The following is a 13,724-nucleotide window of genomic DNA, read 5'->3' as shown; positions in this document are numbered from 1 at the left end:
CGAGGCAATTTGCGTCATTTGCAGTGACACATAAATTTTTACGCTTTTTGCGACATCATTTTGCTCTATTCTCAAACGATTTAATGATAACTTAATTTTCCTGGCTTGATATCAATAATTCTTTCACCAAATAAACCAACCGAGATAGATAAAAATGCGCGCTTGTACCCTGAATGACTTTGACAGCAAAGTAAGTCTGTAGAGAGATTCTTTAAGATATCATTTGATATCAGTGGCCGCTTTTATTTAGCCTTGTTCGGGACAAAATGCACGATTAAGCGTCGTAATACGTCATTATAAAAAAATAAATTTGGCCTTTCCAATAATTTTGGACTGGCTACGCTCTCGTTTCGCATATATCTAAATATAGATTTCCTATGAAGTTTAGGTACAACGCTTTAACCAATCTTCGTATTCACAAATAGTTATCAATGAACCCCTATTCATAACAGAACATACATGATTCAATATCATTTTCAAGTCGTAAACGTTTATTATGCTATTTTACATGGCCATAGTGTCACGTATGAATGGGTCGACGGTTTTTTCTTCCGTGTATAGGAAATATATAGCATTCCACGGATGCAAGATTAAATTACAGACAGTAGGATACGTTCCGCCTAATTTGCTGCCTAACTATAGTATTAAGAGCACAAGAGCATACTAATAATACTTCAAAAAGGTTCGAAACCATCGCACATATCTCTATTGTCTGCGGTTCTAACCAAAACAAAATGTATGAGTTTTCAGAAAAACATATATCCATATGTCAAGCTAGGCCTGACTTACGCAAAACAGGCTATTCAAATGTTAAAATACTTTGCTATGATTATATACATATAGCGATAAACAAATATTTTCACTCTAACAAACACAAATTTTCGAAGCAAATACTTCGCCTCATCCAAGACACGCGAAAAAAACATTAGCATGGCCACTACGTTCACGCTATTCATATTGAAACAAAAAGCAACAGGATACGAATTCGCGCGATGGGCATGAAACTACCTAGAATATTTATAACCTGATAATTATTTAATTATAATGTTTGTCGGATTTACAACTCAATTTCGGTAATTGAATCAACATACTTTGTATTGCAAGTGTGCTTTCTTGGTGGTACATTTGTTTCTGTGCGCCACGCTTTAGAGTTAGACCTTGTTACGTACTTATATCTAAGGTATAATTGGATTAGGAAGAGTGCAATAAATAACGCATCTATTACTCATTGCCGTAGCTTACTCGTTTACTTACAGGAAGTGAATGAGTGATAAATGCAGCTTTGTTGCAATGTTGAAAATGTTCAGTAAGTTAATAAACATACTCGTATTTGTGGCCGACAGTTAAAATATGTTCATTTTCGTCAACTATAGTCAATAGAAAAATCTCTAAGATTCGTCAATGCGCGTAAAAGACTTATTGTGTAAATATTATGCACATTAATATATATACATTTTTTTTAAATTGCGGCTGGAACTAATATTTGCAAAACAAAATATTGGTAACTGATATCCGTAAAAATTCTCAGATACTTAGAGAGCCACTGCTGTAACAATAGGTTATAACAACATCCTTCGTGATATGAGTTCGAATTCCGTTCTCATTCTGTCGTTCATCACCATGAAAGTGAAACAATACGAAACTCTTGAATGAGAAATTACTAATTTCATTGTATGATTTAACATTTAACTTATTTCAAATAACTCAATTTCTAATCAATTGCAGAATATTCATCTTATATCAATATGTTATTGAAAAACCTGTTAGCTCTTATGATCGTTGCCACAGCCTGTGAGGCGGTATCGGTCATTGATACGGAGGTCGGGAAAACGTTTTCTACAGGTATGTGGTTTGAATGGTTGTGTGTATTAAAAGCATCCGCGGTGCAATTAAATTGATATTCAGTACAGCCTTTTAAGCAAATGTTGAAATAGATAGATTTTTTGAATGACAAACATTTCTATTTGTTGAATTTAACACCTATTTTTTTTTAAATGTAACAAAATACCATGGATTCTGGTCATGTTAGTGTGACTATTTATTTTTAGGTGCAGAAGTTTATAATTGCACTGAACTTGGCCAAAAGAATATAACTGCGTATATTGGATGGCCGTTTCATTTTTCTTGTTTGGATCTAACAAAAAACTTTTACAGTGCCGTTTTTCCGGAGTATGTTTCAAAATACCAACACGAGAATATTACCGTGAGTATTGAAATTGATGCACTATGTTCAATATATTTTTCTAAATCTTTTTATTTCAACCAATTAGTTTCTTGTATGATAGTTTAGATTCAAAAAAAGCTCGATGACGAAACCATTGATAGTGTAACAAAACAACAAAATAGAACGCATATCCTTGAAATAATATTAAAATTGCACTTGCCGACAGTTTCAAAATATTTTTGCAACTAATTTTAGTGCTCTGTTTACGACGACAACGCAATATCGTTGTGGAATGAAACTGCAACTGCAAAAGCAATGAAAACGAAATCTGGTGTTGTGTACAATAGCTTTGACGTTACAGGAGGACAAGTATCAAATTATCGGCTGGTGTTACGGGTAGGCCTATCGACGATTTCATTTAATTGAATTTGAGTGATTCTCTAGCGCCACCACACGACGTTGTTGAAGAATTTGGTTTTTCAAAACGTTCGATATATGCACCACGGTGGCCTTGGAAATTCAAAGATAATAAATAATTGCGTATACTCAAAGTTTATTTTTAGGCTGACTACATAAAATCAGTAAATTAGCTTTACCACATCAACCTTGAAGTTTGCGACTTAGATTTATTCAATTTTATTGTTATCCCGATTTACAGGCGCCGTCGGCAAATTACTGTGCATACGAGGACATTTTGTTTCATCCTAAAGACTCTTCAGAGAACTACAGCTGTCAAAATTTGAGTCAAGAAATCGGAACAATTAAAAAGAAGCTTAAAATTGGAAATGTATACAGAATGACGTGCCAGCGTGAGTACCTTGTGTACAGTATCTTCTTCATTATTGGGTTACTAGAAACCTAGCCAGAATTTGTCAAGGTTTCTAATACCACAATAATAAAGAAGATACTGTACTGTATTTTGATGCGTGATTGATTATCAGTCGTTTTAAAATAAATGCAAATTAACGTTTTCTTTCTACTTTATTTATGCATGCCGACCTAAAGAAAATGTGCTGTGGCTTCTTCTGAAAAATGCTCATTGACTTACCCATGCACTAGATTGAAATTCATTCATGTATTTTTGCAGCAACCTATACTATTAAGTTGAATCAGTAAAAAATCAAAACTTACAAGAATAATATATCTTAAGATAGAATATCCCCTTGTTAATAAACCATACATACAAACTTGTTTTTAATGGACATTGGAATAAAAACTGGGAATAAAACGTTTTTGCTAAGGTAATTTCGTTTATTTTCAATAACTGCGAGTAGATTTTAATATAGTCCGTCGTTTTATTTCAGTGGACTATCTTCGAGAGCCTGCATTATATATCCAAAACGTTTCCAAAGCTGAATACATATGGACGCACAATTGCAGTGAAAATTTGCCCGAAAACACAGTAATCGTAGGAAATAAGGTTAGCATCAGTATATACTTTCATAAATCAATAATATATTATCATGACATATTAACGGTACATAGTGAAACAGCCAAACATAAACAAATTGAGCATCGTATTTGCTTCGAATGAGCTATAAATTATTCTAACACAACTACATGCTAGTGCATATGACAATTATCTACATTTTAGCATGCGAGATTTGCATATGAGATTACAATTTTTCGACTGCTACACTTTGCTATAACATGCATATCATAAAAACTAGTCTGTTATTGAAATACAGCAAGCCACTTAACCTACATAAACTGTTCGTGATCAAATAATGATCTAGCTAGAACTTAAAAAAATATAATCACCTATATCCTTTTCAGTGTATTTTTAAAGACATGGAAACAATATGACGGAATAATAAAAATATTGATATATATTTAAAACTTCTATACATTTTAAAGTTGCCAAAATATGTATAGCACTTGTCATCAAATGTTTTATGCACTTCCTTGAATGAGTAAGCAATAGCAATTAGTAATATCAGCGTTTTCGACAACCCAGAAACCAACCGTGCAGTTACTGATGAATTCCGAACTTCCGGTCGACAATTAACGAATGATTTATTATTGCGCTATGAATATTGATGAGAAATTCACAGAACTGATGTTTGCACTAATAAACTACTTCAAACTTAGGCTCTTTAATTTTGAAGTATTAGTTATTGTTAAAAAAAATCATCTTATTTTCCAGCTTACACTAACAAACGTTGATTTTTTAACTGGTGGTATATATTCATGTAAAATCAGATACAAAGGAAATGAGAGATACGCCACACGACATGAAGTGTGCATCCAACGTAAGATTTTTTCTTTAATAAACATTTTGTAGACATGAGAGCCCTTTCTCCGAACAGCAATATTCATGAACCTTTAAATTACTATAGGAAGCCTACCTTACAACAGAAAATTAACTTCCAAATATCATACAAAAATTATTTTATGAAATTTATGAAACAAGAATACAAGATTTCTCGTTTTCAACAAATTTTCACATTTCAGCATTCGTGGGGGGTGACAAAAAAAAGACTACGGAATAAATCCAAAATTTCAATTGTTAAATAGACTTAAACTTATAAATCGAAATAATATGTTTAAATGTATTCTTTCTTATATTTCGACAAAAAGATGGCAATGCAGGAACCTACTCGATGAAATGTCCTGATAAAGTCAAGGTGAAACTAGGAGATGATGTGAATATCACGTGCAGTGTTGACTTTGGTACAGGACAACATCTATGGTTTTTACCAACTGCTATATGGAGTAAAGTAAGTAATATAGAAGGCAATAATCAAGTTTTTGATAAACGGCATTTTTAAGTCAAATAATTGTTGTCCTAAATCTTTATCAAATTGATAAGCTAATTTTTCCCTATTCAGATGATAGTTACTTCATCGTCTATAAAATATTGTAACGACACAAGTAAACAAATGTAATAATAAACGATCAATTTAAATGAATAAATAATCATACAATATGTTGAAAAGGAGATGACGTTAAACAAACATCGCAGAAAAAGTATTAGACTTGCTGAATAAATCCAATTTAGACAACGTAAGTTAAACATAGTGCGAGTCAACCAGGAAATGGGTGACTAAATTAGTCAAAGAAATTGCTGACTATAAACTTATTAAATAAATAAACATAAAACTAATATGAATTACTATCTTTAATACTCCATACTAGCTTTATACTGCTTAAGGCGACTGAAACATACGACTCATCATGTTCGATATTTAGTATATAATTTAATATAATTTAATGAAACGAGCGTTGTTTTTATTGCAGAAACTATTAAACGGAACCAGTGAAGGGTACTGCACGAAGCTTACGCTGCTAGGTGGACCGCGAAACTCAACCGTGGAGGAACGAGCAAATTGCGACAAGTGGGTTGATAATATTGTTACGTAGAATGTATAAAATTTATCAAGATATACTTCCTTTGCACAGTAATTACGAATTGGACGACAAACTTAACTGCATTTGGATTGTGAATTTTCATGAAATATATATACTTTGACAATCAATATTACGCGATTTCTACTTGCGAGGAAGCCATTGTATCAACTTCGTAATTGAATATTGATTGCCTTATATTGAATTTTTCTCCGCCAGATGTTATTCTATGTTTTCATTATCTCAAATATCGCTTTGATGTAGAAATTCAAATGCTCTTTTCCTCGTATTGAAAACAGTCACGGAAACGAACCTAGGCTTGTCGTAATTGAAATTCTAGAAGTAAAATTCTTGAAAAGATTATCAAATGAAATAGTATTTAAAGAATTGCACTGGCTTTGAATAGGATATTTCGCTATTAACCTAAATTGATATTTTACTGTTATAGTGCTCAGATTACGGATCTGTACAAGAGATGTTTCCTGTACGAACCATCGGCCGATATAAAAGAAGCATTGCAGCATCTCACGCGGCTCACACTAATTATAAAGTAAGTTTTGTTTAACATATGAAGATTCGAAACCGTAGCAATCTTGGTTGTCAGTCTAGGAAACACTTATTCTCAGTAGTTCAGTCTGTTTATCTGTATGTGTGTCTCGCTGTTTAAATGGCAGGACCGATATGAATTGAATTTGTCTTGTATCTCACGTGGGTTATTCTTTAATTCGATTTTTTCGAAAGTTTTCAATTGCGTCACAATTTATCGCTATTTTCTTGTCAACCAAGTCAAAGTTTCAAATTATAAGATCGCCCCTTCTGCAAAAGAAAAAAATACTATTTCAAACAAATCGTCTTTTGTCTTGATACTCTATAATCTATAAACTGGGGAAACTTAAGGTATTTCGGTGAACATTATTTTAATGATTAGCTACAGTATGCCGTTCACACAAGAATGTCTACGAATCGTGCAACGCTTGAATGAAATAGTAATTTCAGTAATACGCTTACTAAATCTCGCAACAAAAAATATATTTTGAACAACTTCCAAGCGAGCCAAAAACTTCACTGAAATACGCAATGAAGATAAAATGTAGATTCCAATTTACGAAATATAGGAGATGGCTATCTAAATTTTATTGTGATTTGTTAGTGGTATAAATGTATAGACCCGCCCTATGACCCGCTGCCGTTATAGATCCGCAAGTTTCTATGCATGGTAACCGGTTGCTTGAGTGTCAACTATCAGCGGAGATCCTGCATGCCTACCGGCTTGTTGTCAATACAAATTAATATCAAAACGAGCCGGTATGCGCCCAGTATGGATCTCCGCCAATGCAGGGCAATATGCCAGCGATATTGTGCAGATAAAATTGTACCAAATGTGCCAGTTCATTTTGAGCGATGTGTATATTGTAGTTATCTTTGCGCGAAAGCTATCCCGTGACTAATAATTGAAACATTTTCACTAAAGTTCCTAAAGCTTTCTCCATTTATGGACTATCAAGTCGAAGGACGGCAAAGACTGCTTGTTCGAGAGAGTATTTTCCTCCGCGGAGGGTAGTATTATCAGAATTTCAATATTCGACTTGGAAGACGAATAAATAGCGAAAAATTATGAATAAATAGAAAATTTTTAACGACGGACGTTTTTTTTGCTTTTGTCATGGAAATATCAATTCGGACATTAGGTAAAACGCACATTACTAGGGTGACAGCATACCCCAGGTGAGAAATTACAATCAACTCGGCCCAGCGTCTTAATCAATATAACTAAACAAACAGACAGACAGGCAGGCAGAAGGAACGACTGAGAATAAGGGTCTCCTCGAGCGGAGATGCAACATAATAAATTGAATAATTTTTTCATTTACCTAAATTTTTTTATAACTTAGAGAAATGAAGGAATCCGATGCAGGGATTTATGGAATAAAATTCAGCGTTGATAGTGATAAATCTGCTAACAGCACCATTGAACTTGAGATTGATCAAGATGCAGAGCTGCTGAGTTACGCACATATAATTGGTCTGGGTATCATGGGTCTAGTTCTACTACTTTTGCTGATTGGATTATGCGTATGGAGAAAGATTGATATTTTATGGTTCGCGAAGAAATACTTTGGCCCATATGAAAAAGGTAAGTACATTAACGCATTTTATTATCAGAGAAAAAAAATGATTGCTTTGTTAATCCTAACGTTTTCCACAATATATTATATTAGCATGAGATGTATTATACTAACGAATATTTTGATATACAGATGTATTTTTTTTTCCAAAAGTAATTGATTTTTAATTTTGAAAAAAAAAACAGAAGTGAAGAGATACACTGCATATTTAGCATATCACTACAGTACTGAGAACATGACGGATATATCTAGAAAATTGACCAATGACTTGGTTGGTGCTCTGTATAAAGTACTTGATGAATTGAATGCAACAACGTATGATGACCACAAAGATGAGAATGAAGTTCAGAGTGAGTAGTTTGATTTAGCTTACTTTTAGAAACCGACTGATTTCAATTCGAAGTAACTGATGAAATTACTGAAATTCTAGCATTTAAGTATAGTCATTTGCAATTTAGTGTATTTCCTGCATATTAAGGTTTGGTATATTTGCTAACTAAAAAATAAAATGATATAATATAATACATATTTACTTAAATCACCATTGTTGCCTCATATAACAATGCCTAAAGATTGTTTATTATTGTTGGACCTCACACGTTTTGGATATTTTTCATATTATTACAGTGCAAATTGAAAACATCGCGAACGCACAAAAAGACTGTCATCGTATCATCATTATACTGAATCCGGAGTATGTCACAGATCATTGGAGTCTTCACAAAGCTTACGCGGTAAAGTAGTTTTGCAACAATCTTTTTTTTTCTTTCCAGAAATATTAATGACGCTCACCATTTAGCGATACAAAATTTCAAATATAGAGTATTCAAAGGAACTCGGCTTATCGTGATTCGCATGATACAGTCTAACATATATTATGAAAATGAGAGGAAATAGCATAGAAATCGTTTAAAGCCATGCAACAAGAGCGATAGCCATAAGTAACAGCCCCATCATTGTATATATCATCAACATTCTCATTTTAAATAAGTGACATCAATCAGATCTATTTCAGGCACTTCGTAACATGATCGAAGGAGGAACCCAAGTGATTTTTATTTCCTTACCAGGCGTGGAAAAATATTTTGAACAACTTCCAAGCGAGCCAAAAACTGCACTGAAACACGCAATGAAGGTAAAATGTAGATTCTAATTTACGAAATATAGGAGATATGTATCTAAATTTTATTCTGATTTGCTAGTGTTGTAAATGTATAGACACCCGCTTTATGCCACTACATCATATACCACCGCAGTGAGACGCCATTCCATACGAACCGCTATAATTCAAATTATAAATTATTAAAGTCAATCATTTTAAAATATTATCGTAATTTTGGTGACTTCATTACATTCAAAACTTACAAATAAAATAGCAATGAAATTAAAGGCGAATCGGTAAATAGAAAATATTGATTTTTGGTTATTATACTCAACCCTATCCAGTCAGTTTCACATATGACGTCCCAAACATCGACAGTCCTGGATAAATATATACAGGTTTTACATATGTTTGCAAAGTGCTCCCTTTGCTACATCTTAATTATATTTGTTAACCTTGATTATTTTTCAGATGAATACAACCATCAAATGGCAAGGCAGTGTTCCTCTGAACGGTTCTATTCGTCGCCATCTTGAATATGCCCTGCCTAAGTGCAAACAACAAGATAGAAGACGAGGAGAGGCTGCAGAAAAATTAGCACTGGAAGAAAGAGTGGTTTAATCAGATACAGGAAAAATGATTCCGACAAAAGAAAAGCCCAATGGTTTATAAAAATAAAGAATTTATCAAAGCCACAATATTAACTCACCTTAGATATGTCATTATAAGCGAAGCTATGAATAAAATCCGATGTAAGTCCGAATCACCATAATCCGGACTATAAGATGACACATTTTCAGCATTTATTTGCATAATATGAATGGAATTGATACAAAAAGCTTTGCAACATAATAAACTACAATTCATACCGTTTCGTTTCTCAATTGAGTTATTTTAATATTTCTGCAAATTTTATTGATTTGAACAGCCCAGCAACATTTTCTACTGTTATTTCATTCTTATTTTGCGTTTATAGCAAAATCTTCAAATAACACAATATGCATTTAAAGCAAACTTTTATGATTAACTAGTCTGTTTGTTGATATTTTATATAATTTGTTGTAAATAATAATACTAATTCTATTATTTGATAATAAGATAATTATAAGATAAATAATATAGTAGAACTGCTCTACGTAAAGATATTTGAAACGTATCAAAATAGAAATGAAATGAAAATTGCAAAAAAATGTAATTTTTATAAACAGAATTGCAGACTGTATTTTGAAAGAGTCGTAATTATTCAAATTGAGTTAAATTGGCTTTCTATCTTTGTAACAGAAAGAAGTTAATTGAATAATTTGTACTTTAGTTTTATAAATAGTAAAATTGAATACAAATTGTTCAAAGGATACTTCAACTCAATAAAACTACGAATGTTGATTTTTTTCCAGACAATTTATTCTTTTTTTTTTTTTAGCAAAATAGCGTGTGTTCACCATATGTTTTTATCCAAAGTTCTTTCAAATTTTTTCGTTAATGTATTTATCCTTCATTTGAAAAGTTCAAAATTCGGTACTGTCGTAGTATGTGAACCAAGATGTAGGACACTGGAACGTAGTACGTTTGGGGTTAGGCCATATTTTCAGGTACAAATATTACGGGAGTCACTTGGCTGGCCCCCGAACTTGTAATGGAACTAAAATAAGGAAATTTGGGTGCTCCCGAACTATGTGCACCAAGATGACGCACAACCTGAACCCTAACCTGATATATATACTATGTTCAGGGTGTGCGCCATCTTGGTGCACATACTTCGGGAGATCCGAAAATTGAAATAAAATTATAGCCTAACCCTACCCTAACCTTGTACACATATTAAGTTAAGGTGTCAGCCATCTTGGTGCACATATTACGGGAGCGCCCAAAATTCTTCAAAAATCATTTTTTATTGTAAAGTTGGAAAATTTTGGAGAAAAACAAATATTTCAAAAATTGTTCTAATATGACAATTATTATTTTCTAGCTCTACTCTATATCACTCCGTATAAGTCATTTTAATTCTTCATTAAATTTGCATTTAACGTTCATGCCATACTGAATAAATGATATAACTTAACCAGAATTTCAGTGCGATTGATATCTGTGTCTCCAATGTATCTCCCTTCTAATGTTGTTCGGTAGTATACTGCATATTACAAGGTTTTTAACATGGCTATTTTCATTCAGAACAATGATATGCGAGAGCCCACTGGTAAATGATAAGTTATTTTTATTCAGGAGTTGTGGAATCAATCGAGTTTGGCACTTCCTAAACCAATATATTCCATCCCGAGTGAGAATGAGGGCAAATATTTGTACTCGAGATTTTAACTGCTATTTTAATCTGCCAACATGGCCGAGTCCAACACTTCAAGAATTAAGTCATCGCTCCGACACTAGATGCAGTCAGCAATTTAAATATTTTTGTGGCTGTCGTATTTGAGAAGTGTTCTGTGGAAATAAAACTGTTTGCAACCATTGTCTTACCACCAACGTGCCGAGATATCTAGGACCTTGTCACGTCTTCTAAATAGCTCGGGATCTATAGACGTGACATAATGGGAATAATATCGGACGCGTCACTCCAAGGCCCAACATTCAACTTCATCCACAAACAATACAAATGCTTAAAATCAGCTTCTCATTGTTACATGTCACTAATTCAGCAGTTAGAGGAAATCAACAAAAGTCACTTCATACATTTGAAACAGTGGCAAACGCAAAGAGCAGCGGTTTTTTAAAAGCGGACTAAATACAATTAAAGATTACAATGCTCAAGCCACATATCGTGAATAAATTGTTAACGTCAAAGCAGTGAGCACCACAGATACTTCGGCAATCCTAAATTACCTATGGCCAAGGCCTTTGAAATCGATATAGTTGAAGAACCGCTTGCTACAAAACTAACAAAGACAAACGAACTCTCCACAAACGTTTTTTAATCCGGAAAAATGCAATCAGAATATAACAGTTTAACAATACGTATGAACAGTCCACGATACGTACAAATTTCGGCGTTTCAGACAGAAGTGTATGTACCAATATGGAGCTAAGTCATTTTGTTCCCTTACTCTACATCTAGTCATGTAAAAAAACGGAAGCCTATAGGGCATAGGCAGAAAGTACATTCACTTGGCTAACACACGGGAGTACCCAAATTTTTACACCATCACACGTCGAATGCGCAATGTGAATGCCAACAACAAAATGAAACCACACTAGACAACAAGTTAAAAATACTAATCCAGTACGATCGTAAATAATCAAATGTGCGTAAAATAATGGGGCGAAATAATTGGATGCAACTGATGCACAACAATGTACTAAAACGACTATACATTCATTGGTCAAGAACTAGATGTCCTGTATGTGTACGTTTATAAAAGAAGGTTCGTCAGAACTATGAATGTCGACGAATAGTAGGCTACATACACTTATTAGTGGCCACTGTGTATAATTTAAAGCGAGGACTTAGATTTGTCGTCACGTGAAGATATTTATATATATAAGTCACAAGAGAACCCAGATTCCCAAATTACTGCAAAGCTGAGTTGGAAATGTATACGCAGCAATGAAAATAGTATAATTTTGGATTGTTGCCATGAGCCCGCAAAACAAGGTAATTACATGCGGCGAGGTAACAAATAGAACCTTTACAAAATCTGAGGTATGCCGAGTTGCTTGGCATGTATACGTTATTCGGCTCATTTATTGTGTAGCTTAGTCTACCGATTCTAAAATAATTGTCCATATCAATATCAAAATTAAATCCTATATATCGTTTGTAAAAATGATTTGTTTTTAGTTATTTCCGCTACTGTGGTTAATTAAGAATTAGTTTGTTGTGACGGGAAATTACAATTTACCTTCATTGGCAATTCACATATTTGATCGTAAACAACATGTATAAGTCAATAAGTGATAATCTCTTCTTTGACTTGGGGTTTCGGACAATATTAGAGATAAGGATAATCAGTAGCCACAATTCATATTCATAACAGCAGCTTAGATGTTTTTAATGCTCAAAAGTACGTTTCAGAGTAAAATGGATATATATATATATTGCGATTATGATATTCACCATGAAAAAGGGGAAAACTACCAAAAATATTTTTTATGTGATAAAACTCATACCTTCGTCCAAGGAAGAAAAACTTTCGAAGAGAGCAACAAGCCAACAATCATCACACAATGTTAAACAAGCGGTCACGCCGAGGATCTCCGCTATTACTTGAGGCCGACGTGAGTTTCTGGGCTGACAATAATAAAAGAGATGCTTTTTCAATGGCAGCGTAACGCAATGAACTGGATACCAAAACTGCCAGTTCGATTTTCAGTACTGCATTCAGTCGGCATTTTACGGGAGTGGTAGACACTCCGGCTAATAATAAATATTTTCACATATATTCCTTTTTTAATTTTGTACACAGTTGACTATAAATTTGAGAAAATTGGAAATTCTTAAAAGACCGGCGTAATTTTTCGTTGCAGCCACGTAAGCAAAACATCTATCCAGACTATCGGAGAAAGACACATTTCAATATGAGAAGATAACTCACGTTAGAAATTTCATCCAGACCGGTCCAGTCGTTTAGCCGCTACATCTAAAGTCCATCCAAGACTTACAGACCAACTGGGAATAATTAGAGTCTCATAGAGACCTGGAACCAGTGCCGGATCATGGTCTTTAGACTTTAAGAAGATACTTGAGATAGAAAAACAAGCCAAATGCATTCCAACCGGGCCAGTATTGAGATCTGAATCGCCTGACGAATTGGACCTAGCATTTCATTCAACGCTGACCCACTATTGAAAACTTGTCTACAAAAAATTTCTGTGGCATCCCTTTTTTTTGGTGCCCTAAGCACGTGCTTATTTTACTTAATGGTCAATTCAGCCTTTGACTACAGTATACTTGCGTTATTATAGCCCTATAAATCCGTCAGCAGAATGTAGATGTAGAGTAATACTAAATAGATTTAGTTTCGCTTCGTATCCCAAA

At 33.7% G+C, this 13,724-nt stretch overlaps 1 protein-coding gene across 1 annotated transcript; it reads left to right on the top strand.

Moving 5' to 3' along the window:
* Positions 1 to 1,729: 1,729 nt before the first annotated feature.
* Positions 1,730 to 10,805, top strand: LOC120336321 (X-linked interleukin-1 receptor accessory protein-like 2). Its single transcript, XM_039403983.2, has 14 exons — positions 1,730 to 1,842; positions 2,049 to 2,203; positions 2,420 to 2,560; positions 2,823 to 2,973; positions 3,469 to 3,584; positions 4,311 to 4,416; positions 4,745 to 4,884; positions 5,405 to 5,502; positions 5,961 to 6,062; positions 7,405 to 7,646; positions 7,824 to 7,988; positions 8,266 to 8,372; positions 8,654 to 8,773; positions 9,212 to 10,805. The coding sequence occupies exons 1-14, from the start codon at positions 1,746 to 1,748 to the stop codon at positions 9,359 to 9,361; spliced, it is 1,890 nt and encodes a 629-aa protein (XP_039259917.2). The 5' UTR covers positions 1,730 to 1,745; the 3' UTR covers positions 9,362 to 10,805.
* The last annotated feature ends 2,919 nt before the right edge of the window (positions 10,806 to 13,724 follow it).

This window comes from Styela clava, chromosome 2 (genome assembly GCF_964204865.1).
Source record: "Styela clava chromosome 2, kaStyClav1.hap1.2, whole genome shotgun sequence".
Taxonomy (NCBI): domain Eukaryota; kingdom Metazoa; phylum Chordata; class Ascidiacea; order Stolidobranchia; family Styelidae; genus Styela; species Styela clava.
The sequence above is the reverse complement of the archived record's forward strand: the minus strand, read 5'-3'. Positions and strand labels throughout refer to the sequence as shown.